The sequence below is a fragment of the Haemorhous mexicanus genome, chromosome 5, assembly GCF_027477595.1.
Source record: "Haemorhous mexicanus isolate bHaeMex1 chromosome 5, bHaeMex1.pri, whole genome shotgun sequence".
Classification (NCBI taxonomy): Eukaryota; Metazoa; Chordata; class Aves; order Passeriformes; family Fringillidae; genus Haemorhous; species Haemorhous mexicanus.
In genome coordinates this window covers 6213575-6236537 of record NC_082345.1, presented here as the reverse complement: position 1 = coordinate 6236537, position 22963 = coordinate 6213575, and the positions used below count along the sequence as shown (strand labels likewise).

The 22963-nt window shown below is 42.1% G+C and overlaps 1 protein-coding gene across 4 annotated transcripts in view; it reads left to right on the top strand.

Annotated features, from left to right (window-relative positions):
* Positions 1 to 1130: 1130 nt before the first annotated feature.
* Positions 1131 to 22963, top strand: part of WNK1 (WNK lysine deficient protein kinase 1) — a 97307-nt gene continuing 75474 nt past the window's right edge. The window contains exon 1 of one of the 4 annotated variants that reach the window (XM_059845696.1): positions 1131 to 2426. In XM_059845696.1, the coding sequence (XP_059701679.1) occupies positions 1653 to 2426 (774 nt within the window). In that variant the 5' untranslated portion in view covers positions 1131 to 1652. The remainder of the gene's footprint in view (positions 2427 to 22963) is intronic. The other 3 variants (XM_059845695.1, XM_059845697.1, XM_059845698.1) reach the window with 3 other exon arrangements.

The window sequence follows — 22963 nt, the reverse complement described above, 5'->3', positions numbered from 1 at the left end:
ACAAGTGATTGGCATTTTTCACATGACCTCATTGCTGTCTCCAGCTTCACGGGGGAGTGGAGCAGCAGGCACTGATCTCTTCTATCTGGTGACCTGTGACAGGACCTGAGGGAATGGCCTGAGGTTGAAGTTAAGGTTGGATATTACAAAAAGGTTTTTCCCCCAGAGGGTGGTTGGGCACTGAACAGTTCCCCAGGGCAGTGGGCACAGCACAGCCTGCCAGGGCTCAAGGAGAATTTGGACAATGCTCTCAGGCACACGGTGTGACTCTTGGGGATGGTGCTGTGCAGGGCCAGGAGCCGGACTCTGTGACACCGGTGGGTCCCTTCCAGCTCGAGATATTCTCTGAGATATATTTAACTACCTGTAGACAATATCTAAATAAATACATACATCTAAAATATTTAACGTGTGGGTGTAACACAAGACTTGAAGAAACGAGCAGCGCAGGCAGACCCGGTGCCTTTTGACCTGCCGGGCGGGTGGAGGAAGGGGCGTCCGCGCAGGACGAGCTTCCCCACAGCACATCGGCCCCTTGGCCCTCGGCTCACACCGAGATCCCCCTCCTCTCCCCTCCTCCCTTCCTCGCTCCCTCCCTTCCTCCCATCCCGGGGGAATCCACGGGCGGCTCCTCCGGTGCGGCTCCGCCGCTGGAAACTACCGCTCCCGTGGTGCCCCGCGCACTGCGGGCGCGCCCACCTCCCCCGGCGGTGGGGGGAGGGGACGATGCGCGGGCGGGGCGTGGCCGGCGGCGTGGCCCCTCCTCCCCCCCGGACCGTGTGTCGGTTCGGGCTCCCGCCGTCGCCATTTAGCGCCGAGGCGTCGCCGGGCGGCCGCGGCGGCTGCGCTCGGTCCTGCCCGCCGGGCGCCACCCGGACTCGGCTCGGCGGCGGCCCCGGGGAGCGGCAGCCCCGGGGAGCGGCGGCTGTGGGCCGCGGGCAGCAGGAGCAGTAGCAGGAGAAGAAGAAGAAGAGGGAGGAGGAGGAGGAGGAGGGTTTCCGGCTCCGCGCGAGGCGGCCGCGGCTGTTGGAGAGAGCGCGGCCCGGCCGCGCGGGCGGTGGCTGCGCCTGCCGGGCGGTGGAGAGGCCGCGGCCGCCATGGGCGCCCCGGTGAGGCGGGGCTGAGCCCCCCGGACCCCTTTCCCTGCCCTGGGCCTGCCCGGGCCTCTGCCGCTCGGAAGCGAGTGACTGAGCGCGGCGGCTTTCTTGGCGTGCGGGCCTGCGCCCCGCTCCCTCCTCGCGTCCCGGCCCCTTTCCCTCCCCTTCCCGCAGCCGGGCCGGCCCCGCTCTCTCTCCATCGCCGGGAGTAACTGCAGCCGGCGAGGTACCGGCGTCTCCCCGCTCGGGGGCCTCCCCGGTGCTCGGGCTTTCCTTTCTCTCGCCGTCCCCCACTCCAACCCGGCGCCCCGTGTCTGCTCCCGGTGCTCCATGTCGGCCCCGCTGCCCGGTTCCCCGCTGCAGGATGGATGCTTACGCTGACCGGGGATCCACCCCGCCGGCCCAGCCTCCCAGCTCCGCCGAGAGGAGCCCTTGGGACCCTCCTCTGTTGCAGCTGCAACGGCAGCCGCGGCCGGGCGCGCTCCCCGCTCAGTGACCGGCCGTTCTCTCGCCTCCCGCCGCCGCCTCGCCACAGCCGCGCTCCCCCGGGGCACCATGTCGGGGGACGCCGCCGGCAGCGGCCCCCCGAGCCCGCGCTTCCTGGTGCCGCCGCCGCCGCCGCCCAAGAACGGTTCCAGCTCGGACAGCTCCGTCGGAGACAAGCTGGGAGCCGCCGAGCACGGAGCCTCCGGCGCCGGTGGAGCGGGCGGTGGACCGGGGAGCGGAGGCCGCAGTGAGGAGTACCGGCGCCGCCGCCACACCATGGACAAGGACAGCCGAGGGGCGGCAGCCACCGAGCACCGCTTCTTCCGCCGGAGCGTGATCTGCGACTCCAACGCCACGGCCTTGGAGCTGCCCAGCTTGCAGCCCGCAGCGCCCTCGGCCCCTGTCTCGGGAGGCAGCGCGGCTCCCTCGGTGTTCCCTCCCTCGGGTGCCGGCCGGACCCCTTACGCCCCCGTCACCGTCGCCGAGGCCGACTCGCGGCCGCCGCCGCCCGCCCCTCTCCCCCTGGAAGGACAGGCTGCTGAGGAGCCCCCGGCCGCCAAGGATGCCGCCCCGCTGCTGCCCAAGGAGGAGGAGGAGGGGGATGAGGCAACTGCGCTACCCCCTACCAGTGTCGCTGGCAGCCTGTCAGCTGCCAGCCGGGAATTTGAGGAGCGGAGAACACAGCAGGAAGACATCGAAGAGCTTGAGACCAAGGCAGTGGGCATCTCCCCGGATGGCCGCTTCCTGAAGTTTGACATCGAGATTGGAAGAGGCTCTTTCAAAACTGTGTATAAAGGACTGGATACTGAAACCACTGTGGAAGTTGCCTGGTGCGAGCTACAGGTAAAATAAATAGATTAAAAAAATGTGAATTATCATAGCACAGTCACTCTCCCAGGTGCTAGTCATTGTGCTTGAAGGGGATAAAACCCATCAGCTCGAAGTCTGCTTAATTCGAAAGGAGCTGCAAACCTTACCTGAGGCAGTCCTTTGGAAAAAAGGACTCCATAGAGGCAGTTTGCTTTTTAATTATTTTAAATACTGTGCTCTCTGAAGAGTCTTTTAGCTTTATCATCACAAAACGTGCTGCAGTTCTGTTTTGTTTAGTGTCTTGTATTTTATACCTCCAAAAGGTAGCTTGGAGGATTGTAAAATCACTTGTGTGCAGCTTCAGGGAGGCTGAGGGAAGATGTGTAAGTGAACTTGAACTACCCTTAACGTTTCAGAATTTGTTGAGGTGTTTTTCTTAGGAAAAAATGTGAAAACATTAATTTCATAGACATTTCATAGATAGTGGCAGTGGATTTTTGTGGGATAGATAACTCTAGAATATACACAAGTCATGCACTGTATCACACCATTGACTTTTGTAAAGCTGTATTCTTCATTTCAACTTTCAGGGTTCGTATTTGTTAACAGGGACCGGGAAAGAAATTATCTTTCCAAAGCTTTAGAAAGCACCCTAAAGTTTAGCCTTTCTGGATGGCTGGTGGATTAAACTGGACTAAGACACTGCTCTTTTATCAAGTTTCTAGACTGAGCAGAGCCAGAGTTCTGTAGGAGCCCAGTTTAAGGATGGCAAGAACACCCTTAGTTTCCTGCGAGTCACAGCTTGTGTAACAGACACAGGTTGCTGTGCAACAACCTGGAAAGAAGTGGGAAGAGCTTGGAGTACCAGGAACAAATACCTGGTGTGCTGGTTTGCTTTCAAAGCCTCAGAGTTAAGTTAAAAGGTTTAGTATTTGTTTTTTAGTATTGGGTTTTGGTGCAATTCACAGAAGGGCTCATGTAGTACATCTTTATATTTGTTTGTGTTTCCATCCAATTTAGGGCAGACAAAAGAGAATTGGGTGAAACTCCCAAAACTCTTTGTGGGGTTTTTAAGCAGTCAGTGGCTCACAAACGATTGACTGCAGGAACTGCACCAGAACTTTCTCAAAAGCACTTGTATATCTGTTCCAGTCAAGCTGAGGGAATTTATTAAAAGATTTCTTAATTTGAATTCGTATTTGCTTTTGGATGGTTGCTCAAGCATTCTACCAATATCTTGGTTCATTATGTTACTGCCATTATTCTGTGCTTACTAACTGTGGGAGAAAGCTTCCAGATTTCTTTGTGACCCTTCAGCATGACCTGTTCCTCCAAGCTAGCTACATCCTTGCTGTGGTGGTCTGTTTCAGCATAGATTTTAAATTAAAAGTCAAATGATTAAGTGTTGGGCTCTGCTGAAGCTTTACTTGTGCAGTTTGAACTGTGAGGAGATTAATAACCCATCAAAATTGTATGACTTTTATTTGAAATTTTAATCTTTCCAGTTTTTAAGTTCTGTGACTTTAATCTCTGGAGACTCTTTTAATCTTCACACTTACTGATCAGAAACTAACATCAGCTTGGCATCAGTTGCCTTTCACTAATGTTGCCTCTTGAAGTGTCTTATTCACCATCAGTACCACATGGACAAACTGTGTGAAGAAGCACCACTTTTGAAGGAATTTATTAAAGGAGGTAATTTTTAAAAAGCATGTTGCTGGGCTTTCAATTGGTTGCTGACTTTCATGGGTAGTATTGAAACTGACAAGTTGCAAAAAGCATGAATGAAAATATTTGCAAGGGGGAAATACTTGATGTGTTGCTCAGAGGGGAAGTGCATTGCAGGAGGGCCCTGTGGGTTAAGTTAAGCCAGATTCCAAAGGCTGTGTTTTTCCTCTCAGGAGTCAGTACCAAGTGTCAAGTTTAAAACAGGAATGTACATTTTATAGCTGTTAAAAGTATTTGCTGAGGAGCTAGACTCTATAGCTAGTAGAATATTTTAAGATTAAATCCTATTTTATTGTTTGTGACTAGAAAGAAAAGGAGGAACTTGGTATTTATTGGGATGGTGGGTATATCCTCTTATGTAGGAAAATGTAGGTGTTGACAGGTTGATATTTGTTATGCATGATTTGTGTCAAAATGAAATCTGCCTTCACAAAGATGGACTGAAACTTAGATGTTATTGGTTTTCCAGGATGCCATGATTTGAGAATTGGTGAACCTTCAAAGCATAATTATTTTATTAGGGAAATGTGAATGATTTTTCTCCATGCTGTGTTACAGTAACCATAACTAACTGATGGTTACTTTTAATTATCTTGAAATAATGTTCCTCAGCAATAGCAGTTTTTCTCAGGCATCTGAGGTGTCCCACTTCCCCAGAGTCTTCTAAACAGCACTACTGAAGATTTTGTGTTGGTGTCTGGAAGAATGACTTTTAAATTCTAAATAATGCAACTATGCCTGATTTGTATGTAGTCTGTAGCAATGAAGATCAAAACCTGAGACTATGACTATGCTTCCTTTCAAAGGAAGTTTAGATGCTGTTTATGAAATGCAGCTTGTGTTTCCAAGTTAGTGAAACTGGAGGATATTGCTCACGTCCTCAAAGCTCCTTAATTGCCTTGTAATTGAATTGCCCCTTCTGCTTGATAAATTGAACTGTGGAGGAAGTAGAAGGGGGAAGAGCTGAAATTCTCTAGGTGACCTACTGTGTTCTTAGTATCTCCAGAAAGCCAAGGTCCTGCCTCTTTATTTTTCCTATATCTGTGAGTCAGTTTTGTTGAATCTAACAAAAACTTATCACAGGTGTGACTGATGGACTATCCTAGTTTGCTTTGTGACCTGTCACTATGAAGCAAATTGTTACTGAACCTACTTTAAAATACTGTGTTCAAATGTGAAATACCTGCCCTGCTGTGAATGTAGTGGAGGTGTGAGCAGCTACTGCTTCTGCCAGTGCTCAGCTTCAATTGCTGCAAGGCAATTGTTAGTGTAGTGTTGGCCTTCAGATAGTTTTATTCCCCCTGTATGTATTCATCTCAGCTCTAGTTATTCTGAGTCAAGTGTGCCTCCTACTGTTGTCATTAGCACATCTCATAAATGGACTAAAATAGTAGTTAGGGTTACTAATTAAAGGGTTTTTAAGTAGGTAGACGTTGACAAAAGTGATCTTTGTAAATGGTGTTTGAGCAGTGAGTTTGTCTCCTCTGTACTGTTCAGGTAATGTTGTGGCTAAAATGTGATGCCTTCCCCTGATGCTTTAAGTTTGCAAAGTAATACTCATATTCCAGAAGTAGCAAGTCACATTACTGGCTGCAAAAGCCAAATCTTAGTGCTGTTGTGTCATCCCTCTTGAGTCCCTGTGTGAGTGGTTTTAAATCAAGACTGTAATTTAACTGCTGATTTACAGATCAGTGCATATTAGTGCAGTCACTTGCTGGACTGCAAAATCTTCTCCCTAGAATTATTGCTCTGGATTATTCAAACTAGTAACTTTTCACATAGGGATGTGCTTGCTGATGTGGAGGTAACTTGGCTTCTTTTGAACTGTGTATTTGTGAGGCATTTGAAGACTTTGATTTGGGCAGTGTGTTCTTTTGAAGGAGGCATTCTCAATGAACTGTTCTTGTGAAGGCATCTGCATGGTTGGTCATGGCTCCTGGTAAACGGTGAGCACTGGAGAGCAGCACTGTGTGTCTGCTGGGAGCTGTGTTGCTCCTGTCCCTTGTGTTCCCTGACAGAAAGGGTGGCTGGGCAGTCAGCACCCACAGTTCACGAGTGCACCTTCTTGCTGATGTGTTGCTTTGCCATTCTTACTCTGGATTCAGTGCTGTGTCAGGTTATTCTGCTTAACCCCTGAGCTGCTGAAGGATTAGGAAGGAACTGGAGGGCTCTCCCTAAGCATCAGTCTCCAGGGGTAAGAAATGAGTTGGACATGTGAAAGTGGTGCATGAAGTTTGTTGTACTCATTACAGCTTTGAGGGAAAGCTGACTGTGAATTTGGTTACCTTCAGTTATAAACCATCTGAGTAATAAATTGATGTAGGTTACATGTGTGCACTTCTCTAGCAGATGTCTAACTACAAACCAAGTGTAGTGTACAGACACTCCAGCTTGCAAATGGATTTTTCTTGCATAGGAAATAGCAATGAAAAACTAGCTGGAAGAAGCATAATGCCAGAACTGGATGTGAACCATGAGATTCTGTAGTGCACTCTGGTAAAAATGATAATTGAAGTGACACTTTGTAGCAGGAAACAGTGAGGTACTAAATAATATTTCCATCTGTCAGAGTTTTTCTGAGTCTAACAATGTTAACTTAAACCTCAGAGTGCAGGAAGTAGATTGGATGTGATGTGTAGCTTCACTTTCAGTGGCACTTCAGATGTAATGATGCCTATCTTTATCCTGTGGTCTTAAAGCTATATTTAATGGTGATTTTTAGGTCAGCAGACATCGATGGAATGCAGTTTCTGTACTCTGGAGTACAGACTCCACTGCAGAATTACCATGACAAATATCGGCTTGCTGAAGTCAATGTATAATTCTTAAAATTCTCTATTCTTTCTGGAGTGGCAGAACTGAGAATGTGCAACTTCTGAAACATTTGAGTCTGACAACCAAAAAAGGTCTTGTATCACATAACTGTGGCATCCTGTAGTCTTTTTTTTTTTTTTTTTCTTTTTAAAAAGCTGTTTGCATATTGCTCACTAGGAGTCCTGACTGCAAAGATGATGGCTCTGATGCACAATCATGTAGCTACATTAAAGCAAAATGGAAAACCAGATCTAGACCTTTCTGCAGTGAGAGGAAGCTGAGAAGTGTGGATCTGGAATTCATCTGTCAAGTACTGTTGGAAAGCATTACATTCTGTTAGTTCTGGAGAAACAGTCAATATCCCTCAACAAATACACATTCTTTGAAAGCTCTGACTGTGATTTAATTCTGATTATTTAAAAATACATTTTCTGAAACTTTTACTGGAAGATCAAGTCCAAGTCTAATGCAGTATGCTGGCTCCCCTGCCTACCCTGCACCTCACATCAGTATTTATAATGCTTTACTAGTTTTTGAACAGTTATGTGGCTGCAGCAGCAGTGTGCCTCCTGTTTCTGACCTCTTCTGGGCCAGCTGTGTCATTGTCACAAATGTAGATTAATCAAGGTATGTGACAATCTGTCAACATCATGCTGTCCTTATTATCTCTTCTGTTTTCAGCTCTACAAATTGTGAAATGCTGAAAGTAAAATCTGTGAAGCTGCAAGTATTCATTGGGCTTATGGCACTTTCAGGATACTGGATTTACAAGTGGGCATATGCAGGGAACTTGAAATTTTGTGCAGCAAAGTCTAAATTTTTGCTGGTTTTCTATGTCATAGGGCAGAACAAATTACTGGTACTTACTGTCTTCAGGTCTCTGATGTGAAATCTTCTCCTTTAGCTAAAGATGACAACCCAGCCATATTCTTGAGTGTTTGTGCTGTAATTGATACAATTGACAGCTTGATAAATGACATGGGAAAGGGGCCAGACTAATTACCTGCAGAAGTATAAACAGTGATCAGGCTCCCTCAGACTTGACAAAGGTGACCCTGAAAGAGAGAAGGGAGCTTTTGAAGTACATTCTGGAGCTGCAGCTGTTGGGAGACCTCTACTTAAGAAAATAATCTTACCTCAAAGGGATATCACTTTTGGAAATGGCTGTGGGTCAATTTGTAACTGTCTGGTTGTGAGGCAATGAATATAATCGGATAAGTACATTCTGAAAATGCAGCATTTCTTATGGAAATAAACAGGCTCTTTTTTGTCAGTTTGTGTGGGTTTGAGAGGTGCAGAATTAAATCTCTCAAATGAGATTTGTTTTGGGCAGTTGTGGTTTAAAACACTTAGCTTCATAACAAAACTTGAGGGCTGAGGAAAAGTACTAGGTCTATAATCTTTCTTTGTAAGGGAAAAAAATCCCACCTGATAAAAGCTCCCTGGAGATATCCTGTATAGAGTCCTTTGAGAGCTGTCGAGCAGAGTAATAAATAAAACAAGCAGTCATAGATCTGTGGTAGTCTCCATGGATGCAGTGCTCAGTACAGTACAGTTTTCAATACCTTTTGGTTAGTAACATCCCTCTAGGCCACATGTTCTTTTTCTTATTTTGTCTTTGGTTTTGTTTCATGCAGCAGCTTGTTAAACATCACAGCTCTGACTGACACCCAGGTTCTCCATGCTGCATGTGACAAAGCTGGTGCTAAGCAGTGGCAATCTTGATGCTTCCTGTCATGCATTTCCTGTAAAGATTACCGACCTTTTTTTGAGACTGTAAATTGGTTCTTTCAAATCGTGGTTGAGTTAAAATAAAATTTAAGAGTTTTCTGTTTGGTTTGTCAGTGTACATAATCTATGTAACATTTAAGTAGAAAGAAAGATAATATATATCATATAAATTTGCAGTGCTCCTGCAGCTGGGCCTAGGACTTTGTCTTGACTTAGCATGTGCTTGTGGATTTTGTTGGTGGTGGTGGTAATTTTTAATAGCAGATGTTAGGAAGTTACTGGTTTTGACTCTTGAAACTTCAGATAATGATGCTGTGTTTTTAACTAGATCATGATGTGTGTACACCACACTTGGAAAAAACGCTCTTCCAGTACACTTGGAACAGTTTCTATTCTAAATAGCAGGATTTGTGATGCTGAAAATTGATTTCTTGGAGTAGCTAAAGGCTTTTATCTAATAGGAACCATCTGCATATCTTTTAAAATCTGTTATTTAAATTCTTGTCCAAATGAACAAGACTCAGTTTTTATGGCTTCATAAGTATTTTTGTGGAAGCTGCTTCCATTCCCTAGGACTGTCTTGTAGGTAATTTTGAAAATTTAGTGTGTGTTGAACCTTAAACAGTGTTAGAATGTTTTTGGTCAAGGTACTACGGCTGTCCTTTCTACTCTATTTCCAGTTTCCTCAGTATATTTACAAATTGTCATACTGACACTTCTCAATGTGTGCTTTTAGTTCCCCTCATTCCCTTTGGGAGAGCTTGGGGAAGTAGAGGGGTGATGAGGATTGAATTTGTTCCTCACCTGAGGTCATGTTAAGGAGCTTCTTCATGTCTTGTCTTGTGGGCACAGCCTGCAGAATACCTGTTAACTCCATGCTGCAGAGGATAAACTTTGTGTTAATAATGTTTTGTGCTGTGCTGTCCTCTTAACCCAAAAGGAGATCCATGCAGCAAGTTCATCACAGGTGTTAGCAAATCTTTTTAGAAGAAAAGTCAGGATAAAGTAATGGGTAGAATGCAGTGACCAAAATTTAGATTCAGTTCTTAGGCACACTTCTGAACTTCATCCCACTTGTCATTTTCACCTGGTGATGGCAGGTACATTGCACATATCCAGATTATTCTGAAGTGCTTCAAGATTTGCTTGGGGAATTCCAAGCAGCACTGCATTAATTTGCCTGGCTCACAAATAATTTAACACGTTCTCAGGTGATTTTTTGGCAAAGGAAATGGCAGCCTGATAAAAATGGGACTGGTAGTGTTATGTTGTTATATCATAGCCTTCCAGAAGCTATGTGAGTATTATTAATATGTATCTAAAGCAGTAAGCAGTTTTTACAAGGATAGCTCATTCTGAATTATGCAAACTGCTACGTTTGAATTTGTCATTTTGGGTCTAAGCAGAATCTTTGGGAACGCTGCCTATACACTTAGACTCTAGAAATCCTTTAGAAAGGATGTTGTATGCTTGATGGCCTTGTTACTAAAATATCTGTGAGCTTTCAAAGTGATGTGTCAATGACACCAGAATAAGTGTGTTTAAATGTAGGTGATGCCATTTTTTTCCATGATCTGTGTGCCCCAGAGCATGGTTCTGAAGTCACCTGGTTCACCTATGGGCAGCAGTTCTCTGGAGTCTCTGTTCTCAGGACAGGATCACTGTGGTGCAATTAAAGTCTTCTAATTTTGCAAGTGTTTAGCAGGACTCCTCAGATGTTACCAGTAAGATTAAAAAAAAGAGGAAGCTTTGGATATTCCAGTAGCATCCACATCACAAGTTGTGTTTGGAGCTATAGCCCAGAGTGGTTCTGGTCTTGTTGCCTTTGTTAGACAAGCAGTCACTGATAGAACCTTTCAATAGGTCCTTGTTGAGCTGCTCTCCTCCTGCTTTAAGACAGCAGACGGTGTGGGAAATAAGCTTTGTTAGACCTCTTATATGAGGTAGGAGTTATATTGTTTCGATTTAGCTGTTCTGGATCATCCCTTGCATCTGCATGTTTCAGCCATTTCTAGTTTCATTGCATCAGAATTTGAAGATAGTGGGTTCTGATAGCAGGTTTGGGGCTGGTAGCAGAAAGCAGAAAGGTCAAGATGGAAAAACCCAATTATGCAGTTTTGAGTTGAATGCCACCGTTTGGTAGAATGTGAAAAGCATAGGAATGGCAATCTGTTTGTATGTAGCTGGGGAAAAGCTGAAACAGCTTTGCCCAGATAAGTGAAAGATAGTACAAAGCTGATACAACAGCCATGTGCATTTTGTCTGGTTTTGCCCAGTTAATGTAGTCTTGTGATAGTTTAAAATACCCAGTTTGACAGGGTTGCCCAGCTTTCCTTGGGCCTTTTCCTCTCTTAGGAGCACCTGTGACTTGCTTCTCCTGTGCTGGTTGTTGGTGGCAAGTTTGTGACCCCAGTTGGAATGTATTTTGACTGCTTCTATCCTTGGATAGACTGATGATATGCAAACAATAACCCCCAAAAATTACTATTAAAAGCTTCAGCAATCCAGGCTGATTATCTTAAGGATCTGGAAATCTATGTGAGCTTATGTAATATGCATCTGTTAATGCCAATTTCTGAACAGTTAGCAGGTTTTGCTTAAATGTTACAAAATGTTACCATGTCTGTTTTCAAATCTGCCTCTTTTTAAATGACACCTCTATTCTAACAAATATTTTCCAACATAGAACTATTTTTGGTTTGTCTTGATCTTTATTCAGCTGCTTATGGTATGCTTTAATTTGGGAAATGTAGGTTATCTATGTAAAAATGCAAGATGTTAAGTTAATGTGCTTTGTTATAGCTAATTTGAACTCAGTCTACAAGTCCTCTTTAAATTAAAAATGTCATTATGAGGCTAAACTTGATGTAGAAAGTTCTTGAAGCAGTCCAGTCAGATAAATTTCCTACTGTAAGAAATACTGTCTGAGAAGTGATTGATTTTTTTGTTTCTTTTTATTTTTTTTTTAAATATTGCCCCCTCTAGATGTAGACAAGTAGAGATGACAGTATGTAGAATGGCCTTTGAGGGCAGGCTTTTTATTTGCATTTATCATGATTTGGGGCTTAGTCAGTCATTTGGTTTGCCAGGAAGAGTATGCTGAAAAGGGAGAAACAGCAGAAGTGTCTGATACAAAACTAAGACTTGAAGTTTAGTTTTAGAATTATTTTTTTTTCTTCCTGTGGCTTTCTCTACTTCCTTTATGTGCAGCTTGAGCTTCTTTCTGCAGACTCAAAAGCAGAAATGAATTTTAGGTTGTGCCAGGAGGGGTGGTGGTGAATTACGCAGGGTGTTTGAGTTTGAAATGTTTTGCCTCTTGATGGCAACTGTGAGCCAGTTAAGGTGATGGTATGGTATGATTTCTTCTGCTGATCTCTTTATACAAGCCTGAACATGTCTGAGGGATTCTGTATTTACCCTCAGGAATATCAAGGGGAAAAAAACAGTGAAGAGCCTCAAGGTTGCTGCTGAAGACTTAAATGCTGTAGCACCACAGTGTATTATGTGTGTTTTATACTTGAAGATTGGTCACAAATTGTCTTTCTTACTCAGGTTTCCTTCCAGCATTTCAGTGCAACTGAACATGACTAACTGTGTATGATAGCACTTCAGACAGGAAAAATAGTCAGTTGCCTTGATTTTTATCTTGGGATTATGGTTCAAAAAAAGTGGTCTTCTTCTCCCATCCAGTATGGAATCTGTTTTTCTGAAATTTGGGCCAATGGCAGAAAACCTAGCACAACTGAAGTTTGATTTATTTGTGTTGGAGAGTCTGAAATCTGGTTTTATTGTTGATGTGGTTTTTTTTCCCCAACAAACTTTGAGAGTTAAATATCATTTACAAGACAAAGGTGAGGAACAGCAAAAACCTTGTTTCTTAGGATGTACATGACATTTCCAAGTTTTAGGACCAGGCAAGTTTAAAACTGTGAACTCATTCTGAGAGTTCCTATTGCTATGAATGGCTAGTTCATGAAAGTATTATTTTAATTCTTGTACTGAGGTTTGTGGATTTTTTGCCTGTTTTTTGCCAAAATGCTTCCCTTTATAGTCTTAGATTTGTCATCTCTTATTGAGTAAGCTACCTACTGTGGGATATACATCAGTTGGTGTTTTCTTTACAGATTAAATATTTGTGTAACTTTCACAAATAGGTAAAAGCATTTTATAGGTGCATTCAGGCTTTGAGCTTCATAAGCCCAGCAGCCTGTAAGGCTGAGCATTTTGTTGCTATTTGTTGTGGGTTTTTCAGTATTTTGTAGTCGATTGTGAATGTGCACATTTCATCTTGAAAAGCTTTGTGACCATAATTTAAGTGTTTGAAAACATTTTATTTTGAAACTGGAGGGACAGCTATTCCAAACCAGCATCTGTGGCCTCGTTGGTGGGTAGATGACTAACTGCTCTGGAAGGTCTTCTGGGTCAGTTTTCTGAGATACATAGTTAAATTGGTCTGAAGTGTGGAGTTGAACAAGCATGAGAAGAACTTTATATTTGGAGCAGTAAGACTGTAGAGATTTTGTGAAAATTCCCAATGTACCCAAGCTATAAATGGTTTCTGCTTGATAAACCTGTACTGTAAAAATCTGTTATTTGTTGGCTTCTGGGAGACGGCATCCTTAGATTCTAAACCATATGAGTGATTGAGTTATGAGTTGGAAATGTGTGAGAAACTGACTTGGAATATAGGAAAACTAACACTAGTGCAAACAGTGTTTATGTCAAATGGTGAAGGAAAGAAATGGTTCAGTTTTGTGAAGAAAGCTTAAGTAGCTTTAGATTAGGTTGGGCTAACCAAAGGAAGTAAGCCAGGATCAGCTAAAGCAGTTTGCTGTACTTTCAACATCAGCAAAATAATTCCCCAAATTCTTTTGTGGAAGGCTCTGTTATTTGCTATTACTGCAAATTGCTGGTTTTTGTTCTGAATCCTTCAGCTGAAGGTTTGCTTTGCTTTGCTGAAGATTTGCAGTGGTTTGACCTCTGTCAGAAACCAGTTGTGGCTTCTAATGTGGCAGCTTATAAGATAATACCAAATTTCTGAAGTATGCTTGTGATGTGTGATTGTGCTGTTGTAGCATGTCCAAAACTGTGTATTGCTCAACTTCTGGTCTTGATACCTTTTTGCAACAAACCACATGGTTTGGGTAACCGTAAAATTTGAAAGAGTGCAGCTAGGTTAAATAAAGAGCTGATAACTACCAGGTAATGACGCAACTGATAAGCGTTGACTAAGTCGGTGTGGATGACTGCAGTTACAAAGCAGCAGGCTGTGAATGTAGCCATGTTTTAAGTATAATTTGTCACTTAAGAGGGGCATGAAATCTGAGGAAGTTGGCATTGGAATTTAGAATGGAAAGAATGAGTTGGTTGATGATGTAGAGAGCTATTTTCCACTTTCCCTTTGACTTCTGTCCTTATCTTCTCTGGCAATAATATTCAGGGAAATGGTATCTTTTGTTTCTCTTGTTCCTGTGTGGGAATGGTAATTGTTCTTGCTTTTTACCTGTTCAGGAAATATCCTCATTTCTCCCCCCTCCAACAAAACAGTGTATCAGTCATTGCCAATGTCATTTTTTGCTTTATTTTCTAACCTTGGCCTTCCTGAATCCTCCTATGGTCCCAGTATATCTGGCCAAACAAGGATTTTATTTTCTCCCCCTGCTCCCTCTTGCACTCTGGAATGAAGCAGATTTTGTTATCTGTGTTCAGCTACCCTATGTAAAAGAAGAATGAGCATGTTTAAAACCCGCATCTAAGCTTTGACTCCTGGAACTGCCTCATCCAAACTTAGATTTTCCAGCTGGTAAGTCAATCTTATCCATGGAAATGTGCTTACTGTTCTCTTGGGAATTTGCTTTATGCTCTTGCTGTCTCCCTTCCCCCTTCTCAAGCCAAATTTCTTTCCAGGAAGGGAGAAAAAAAATCCATGGACTAGATTGAGCTTCAGCTGAATAGGGTGTCTCATTTCAGATATACTTTCTGCAGCTACTCAAATGAGCAAACCATAAGTGACAGCTGAGTTGTCTGTTTGTCATGGGTCAAGGGCAGTCCAGCTCAGCAGTTTCCCTTTCCTCTTCCCCAAGTTTTGTTTGGAAGCAGTAGTGATTTGCCATTTCATGTAGTCATCCTCTTGTCATAAAGACCAGATGGAAATACATCAGTTGTTTCATGTATAAATATTCAGTCCAGCAGCTGTGAGTTTACCAGGAGTCACTGGGATCACAAGTTGGTGACCAAATTGTTTGTTTAGAGGGCTGTGAGCATTGCTCTAACTTGAAATAAAGCTGTCCCATGAAAATGTTAGAAGTAGTCCAAGGCCCAGTTATGAAGGTGAACCATTTAAATGCAAAATCCTTTTTGTCAGATGAAGTTATAATTTTTTTCTAGAATATTACAGATATCTTCCTAGGCTGATGAAAATGTTTCATCCAGTCATCCTGCATTCTACTGACACTGTTCCTAAAGTATCTAAAGGATTGCTCTGAATTCTAAGTCTCCTTTCCTTTTGTAGTTTTACTTGGTAAGTATTTATCCAGAATATCACCCCCGGTCTTTTGGCCTGTTGATAATCCTCAGTCTGGGCTTCAATATGTATTTTTGGTAAAAAAGCTGAGGTACCTGTGTGATTCTGGCTAGCAATGAATTGAGTGTAATGCAAGTTGTAATAAATCTACTCGACACAGATGATTAAGGGGGTTAACTTGATTTTGCAGGTTGCAGAGGGTTTTTGTGCAAATAAGGCCATTTGTTCCAATAATATTGAGACAGGGAGGGGTGGGGAAGTTTGCCAATGGCCATTGGCTATTTGGTTACAAAATGTCATGTGTTCCATGGGCTGCTGAGCATAATGTGAAACAAAGTGCCATAAAAAAAATGTTGAGTGCTAAGTCCATGACTGAAAAAGCACTTTAATGGGAGAATGGGCATGGTCATTAACTTAAAATAGCTTCTCTGCAGAAAACTATTGTAAAGCAAGATTGTAGTTCTTGACTAATGAAGACTGCATAGGACTGAAGCTGAATTAGAAAGGAAACAAAAATTTGCAGTAACTACAGACTGTTGAAAACCATAAACAAATGGAGAAATTGACCATGATTTAGTGAAACCACCTGTTTCTCAAACCTTGAGAGGAATTGTGCCTGTTGCTCTGAAAAGCCATCTTGTTCAAAGAGGTAGCTAAGACATTTTTCATGTCTATGCTTTTAGACAACAGAACAATAAATTCAATTGACCACATTGCTACTTCTAGTTTCTACAGGGCTTCAAGAAATAACCCCTTGAAACAACCCACCAAAAAAAAAAAAAAGGAAAAGACAAGAAAATGCTAAAACACTGTCTGGTTAAGTTGCTGCGTAGATCTCACTTTTGCTTCCCAGTACATTGTGTTTCAGAAATGGTTTCCAGCTTGAATTCATTAATGCAGTGCCTCTGCAATAGAAACCCATGCAGCCACTCTAAAACAAGTGATTGCAGCTCTGCAGATTTGGGGAGTCTAGTGGGAGTTAGGGAGGCTGAAGCCGTGCTGGAGTCTTTTAATGTGGATTTTGTGGCCTTTGAAGTGCATGCCTTCTTCACTGGAAAACTCCTCTTGTGTTTGAATCCATACAGTTGGCCTAGATTCCAGGAACAGAAAGCATGCACCTTTGAAAAAGTGTGGGCTTTTTCTTTAAAATCATGAGAGGCTTCAGTTTTCCCTGTTCTCTGACTCTCTATTAAATAACTTGTCTGGGATAGTTGATATTCTGATAAATGTTGGTGTTTTTTCAGCTGTATGTTGGCAAGTGATCTCTTGCTTTGGTGACAGCAAGCTAGGAAGTCTTTTATCTGGAACCTCATGTGAGTGGTTATTTTGTAGTTTTGTGTCAGGTTTACAGTTTGAGAATCTGGGAGTCATCAGTGTGTGCTCTCAAAAGCAGCAAGTACAGCAGTTGGCCTGGCTGTGTTTTGTGGGGTTTGAACAATCTGTCACACATACTGGGGTAGCAAAATATCTTGAGCCTTGAATGATGACTTATGTCAAGCAGAGATCAAGGGTCGTGGTGCTGTGCACTTTGGCACATCCTGGGACACATTCATCAAAGATAAGAGGGGTTGACTCTCTTATTGGGGAAACACAGCTGAATTAATTTCCCTTTTTATCAGTTTAGTTTCACTTTATTGTAGGCATCTGTGGCTGTTGCATTGTTAGATTTTCAGTTCTTCCTTCAATAGTGGTAGTACAGAGGTTGCTCATATCCAGCCACATGCCCCACATTAGCCCAGAGTATCCAATAGGACCGTGACTGGTGATGGTATAACTTGGGGACTCCAAATAATCACACTCTGGTGGTGGTGGTTTTTTGTTTGGTTGGTTTTTTTATCCTTTTCCTATTGAAATCCTTGTCATGAGTTTTGTTTACTTCTGTGTTCCAAGAGATTCCTGCTGTAACATCGATGGAAAAAAAAGTTTAATTGGATGAAGAATCTTGGTTTATCTGCTTTGTAACTCAGTTTCTAATTCAGTGTCTGACTAGCACTAATAATGTTGTGTAAGTTAACTATAGAGAACCAGCTGATTATTCCATGACAACTCTGCCAGTTTCCCTGAAAAAAGGGATGCAGAGTGAACTTAAGAAAGCTTCCCAATAGAGAGGCACTGCAGCCACTTTCCATAGTTATTATTGATTTGGGACAACATTGGGCTGTTATGCCTTACAGATTGTGGACATTAAGTGTGGTTTTCTTTGTCTCTGAGGGTTGAGGAGATGATAGTGTGTTGTCAAGTTTCCCACCTTGCTGTTTCCTCATCTTCTGCTAAGCAGTGAACTTACCTTTCTGGATCATTGTGGATCCAGTCTGGGTGTTGCAGCTGTGGAGCTTTGGATAGAAAACACCTTCTGGAGGTCCTAAAGGGTAGTTCAAAGCACAGAACTTGAGATGCTGTGCTTGGAGTGTTGGGCTTTAGAAAAGGCAAACTAAGTGCATCAGTAGTTTTCTGTTACCACTCAGAAAAGGATCTGCAAGTGAAGCAATAGCTGCTGTTAAGTCTTTTCAGTAAAAGCATTAGTGGGATGTGCTTTCATGCTGAGTAACTGGAAATCCAAGCATTGGATGCAGTGAGATGAAGCTGCCAAAAGGAGGTTGTTCTGGGGACTTCCTTGGGTGAAGTGATAGGAGGAGACACCTTGCTTACTTTTGTAGCCCCTCTGTGTGTTGCTGTCAAAAATCCTGCTACAGCAATTTAATATTTGAATGTTCAGTCTGAGACTTGGTGATGATGCCTAAAATGTTGGTTAAAATTATTGATAAGCTCCATATGACTGAACTTCTTTGCATTATCACCCATCAGTTGGCATAATGTGTCAGTTGATACTTACTTTACTTCCTCTGAAAGTATGAAAATTAGCATTTGTCTTTCATGTTCATTCTGCAGTTTAGCTCTGTAATGGTCTGTAATTTTACAAGCTGTCTTTGGAAGAAGTGTGTTGGTAATGCTCTATGTTTACACAGTGGTCATCTGCTTTTAAATTCTTTATTGGTACACATAGGACTAATACATTAGGCAGCCCCACTTCAGATTGAGTCCTGTCACAAGAGCCTGTTCTCAGTTGCCCAGCTGGTGTGTGCCTTCATTACCTGGGCTGCAAATTTTCAAGTGTCTGTCTTGAGCTTAATTGTTTAAGAACCTTCAGCCAAGCTGTTACACGTGCTTCAGAGAAAAATGCTTGCTTTATTGCATCCACTGGCACCTTAGCTTTTTATATTTGAGAGCTGTGAATCAGGGACCTGAAAGCAGTGTTGAGACAGGTATGCTGTCTCTATGCTGAGGAAGTACTTCCAAGTAGAGTTTCCAGATCAAAAAACTTTGAAAGAAGTGACGTTTTCTAGATTAGACTTACTTGGAAACTACCTTTTTTTAAACTCTGAAGACTTGATCCATGTTCTAGCCTGTGAATAATCTGTGTCACCATCTGTATGATCCTGTATGAAGCAGTTTGTTGAACTTACTCAATGTGTTGGCTTTGTTTCACAAATATATAAATTACCTTTTGTACAGGATGTGGCAGTCAACCCCTCAGGATGGGAAATGTAGGGTACAAAGCTGTACAATGTAATTCAGTTCACTTCTTTGTGTTGCAGCTGTTTAAGTTAGGAAATTTTAATATCCTCAGAAATGTCTTGCTTCATCATGTTGTAAGTTTCTCTGGAGAAATAGGAATTGAAGTTTTCAAGCAGAAAATCTTTTGTGGAACAGCAGCCTCTTTATTTGTACAAGCAGCAGACTGTGCAGCTGTTAATCTCAGTAGTCAGATATGGAGAAGCAGCTTTGGTACCAATATGTTGTAATTTGTCTTAAGGAGGCATCTGTAAAAAATACACTGTTCAAATTACTTTAGCGGTAGTCAATTCAGATCTTGAAAGATGAATTTTGTATTATTTTAAAAGCAAATGCCCTAATCAAAATGTCTGCTTTCCCATGAGCTTTGAGGGGAAAAAAATGGTGTAGAAAGAACGGAATATATAACTTTGATTTTTACCAGATTTGGTAAAAATCCTTTTTTATTCTTTTTTTGTCTAATGTATTCTAAAATGTAGAAGTTTGTGTATATTTATAGTTTGTTCTTTTAAATACCTTTTGGACTTTTCACATCAAACTGGACTCTTGATGTTGAGGGTTTAAGTAAAATAGCTACCAGCGAACAGTGTTGTTACACAGATGGCTGAGTTAGAGAACTGTTTGTGGTGTTATTTTTTTTTTTCCCTTTTTTATGCTAGAAGTTATGATTGTACAGAAGGAGGGGGAGAAGTCCAAAGAAATGTATATAAATGAAACAACTGCAAAAAAACTATTAAAAATCTGAACATAGCTATAATCATAGTACTTGACTGCTTTTAGTTTTGTTTTAGTGTTTAGTGTCTAAAATGTTGGATGGAAATTCCTTTTTAATTAGCTCAGAGCCTGGTCTGTGCTGTGTCTAATGTTGTTTGCCTTTCCTGGGAAGTGAAAACTTGAAATTGTGTTCTGGAAGGAAGGAGTGGCAGGAGGGCATAATAGGAAAAGGCAGTTATCCCCTGGATTGCCTGAATATTGTCTTCAGTTTTAAAATTAAATTCTGGGTATAACTCTGATAATTTTGATATGAAGCTACAATCTCTTCTATGGTCTTAAGATTTTGCTGTGTTCTTACAATACCATCCCATTCCACTGCCTGTCATGGAAAAGCATCCTGTTGCCACAAGCCTGATGACTGCCAGTAGATCTCTTGTGAAATCCTTATTTAGGCACAAGCATACTGAAGTCGTTGAGATAACAAGAGTTCATAGTGGCATAAATTTCAGTTTCCACCTCACATACTCACATATGTGACTAATTCTGAAATGGAGTCATTTGCACTGAGTCAGCAGTTCAGGATGGTGAATGTGCTCAAGCTATCTCAGTTTGGTCTGTATTGTGCATTCATTTGCTCTGCAGACAGAGCCAAACCAAATGGCTGTGAGAAATTCAGCAAAAGGTGCCTGGAGTATGGACCAGGTCTCTGTGAGAGAGTGTGTGCTTTGAAATAGAGAATTACAAGAAAGATCTGTGAGATCCAATGTGTTTTGGAAGCCCAGGAGAGATTAAAATAGCATCAAACCCTCTCAGCCTCTGTAGCCAGAGTGCTCAGGGCAAGAGCAGGCGAGGGGGGGAACTGCAGTTCTTTGCAGTGTAGTCTGGATTTTATTACTTGCAAAGTGAAATCACAAGGGGGAATGTCTGCTTCTGATGGACAGATATGTTGCAACTCATTCTGAAGATGCCTGTTCATAAATTTTTCAGCCTGCTAACAGCTTTGAAGATAGGACTGTAACTCTGAGACTGTGATTCATCTATCCAGCTCCTGCTTGTTGGTTTTGTCCTTCTTTCACAATTCTATTGAAGATGGTGCTGTTAATTATAAATTTTGAGTTTTAACACTCGCTGCTCTGTACTGTAATATTATTTGCTGGCTACTGAAGTCTCTTTCCAATAATTCTGAGGTGCTGCAACTACAGGTTCTTCCATTTGGCCCTGGCTTTTACTAAACAATTAGCAAACAAGGATTAAAAAGTCCTTGTCTTCCCTCTGTTTCCATTGAAATAATTCAGTTTCAGGGGCCCAGACTAAGAACTAAGATATAAACAAACCCCTCTGTGGTAATAGCAAGAACATTATCTTAGAAATATTCTTAAGTTTTGAGGATTTTAAAACTACTTAATGACACTTCTACCTTTCAAGCCCCTATGAGAAGTGGTTTTAGAATTGAGCTCTCAAGAGATTTTCACACAGCTGTCCCTCCAAAGTACTGAGATCTGTGTTTGGATCACAGCCATTTTGTGGAAAAATCCTTTTATATTGATAGGGTCTTCAGGAGGAAACAATTACAAAGCTACCTGATAGTCTTTAAAAGGAATTGGTGAGGTTTTCATCAATGTCTCTAATAATAAGCATTCGAGCATTAGAATTTTTTTGGGAAAGTTTGTTTTGGCACTAGGATTGTTTTTGAGTTAATTGAAGAAAATGCTGGAGTAGTAAGAGAACTGCAAAAGAATTAGTTCTCAGGTGCTTCCAGCCTGCTGCTTATGTAGACTTGTGCCTCTGTTCACATCCTGTTTGCTGGTAGTTGGACAGGAGGCTCTTATTCTGAAAATGAATATGGCTGCTCTGTTAGACATCTGTTCAGAGATCTGTGTCCTGTCTCTGCCTGTGAAAAAGGGGGTTTGTGTGGCCTTTGTTATCTCCAGACTGGGGGCTGACTCTTTCTAGCAAGAGCAGGCCTGTGTACTTGTTAAAGTACTATTTAGTGGATTTCAGGCTAAAACCAGATCCAAGTGTCTGTTATCTTTATGATACTGTCTTTAGCTTAATTAAAATGGTTTTACTGGGATGTTGTTTGGGGTTGTGTGGCAGGGCAAGGAATTTAAATTAAACAGAAATACAGAATATCTTAAATCCACTTACCCACTCTTATCCCCACAGCAGTGTAGTTGTTGCCAGTGAAAGAAGGGATGCAGTACCAGAACAGCTTTTCTCACAAACTGCTTTTCTTTGAATTCCAGCTTCCATAGCTTTTTGTGTGTGCATACTGGCTGAACACATCGAGTGTGTCTCAGACAGAGCCATTTTGCTAAAAATGTTTTCAGATACCTTTTTGGCTAAGGGAACTTGTTCAGTGTTAAGCATGATCACTAGCTGGTAGTTTTTGTATATGATGTACAGAATATTAGCTGTTTCTCTGTATGGATACATTATTGGAATATTTTAAATGTTTTTTGGTGGTTTTTTGGATAAAGCGCTTTAGTTCACAATTAAACTGAATTTTGAACTGCATGTAGAATTCTTCAGTAGGACAAAGTAGGAGGTAAATTGAAAACAAAGAAGCCTGTTTACAGGTTGTGATGACCCATTTAAGGCAGGCCCCTTGAACCATGGCATGCACAGGCATTATAGTTTGTCTTCAAGAAATTCCTTCCAGTGTTCCTGTTCAAACAATTGAAATGAAGTGGCACCAGACCAAGGACAGACAGTATGTGACTAAAGCACAATGTAATGAGAAACAGACTTTTTGGATAAGCTGTAGCATTTTGAATAGCTGATTCATAGATAACGTGTTGAGTATCTGAGGCCTTCTAGGTCATGGTTGGTCATCTGGCAGTGTGGGATATTCCCAGTAGTATTCTTTGGAAAAAATGCTTGGATTAATACAGGATAGCCTTGCCAGTGGGAATACTGTGTATGTAGTTCCCAAAGTCAAAGGGAAAAGAAGCCCTAAACTTTATCTAGTGCTTTTTTCCTAGCTGTGTGTTTTGTCTCCCTTTCAAGATTACTCTCTTGATACTTTGATCTCACCTGTTTGACAACACTGAATTTTAGTTGCCAGTGGCTTTTCTTGCAGGTCAGTCCAACACTTCAATGGTTTGTGTGGTTTTGGGTTTTTTTTCCCTTTCATCCTCTGTAAAAATAGCACTTCTCTGTCCAAGTTGTGCATGTTATTACTTTGATTTAGAATACAGCAAAACCCTGGCTGTTTTTATGTACTGTATCCTGTATTTCATTAGATAATAGGAGCTGAGTGGTCCCTTCAACTGCATTTCAATTACGCCTTGTTTTCTCTTATATTTTAATGTGTTTTAAAATCATTCAGGATTGAATTGCAAAGGAAGTTAAGCTTCTGGATGCAGAGTATGCTTCATCATGCCAGTTTGCTTAGTTGTTTATCCTACCACTGTTCACTGTTAAAAATTTGAGTGGTGTCTCTCTCCTGACTCAACTCTACTCAAATTCCTTGCTCTGTGAAAGA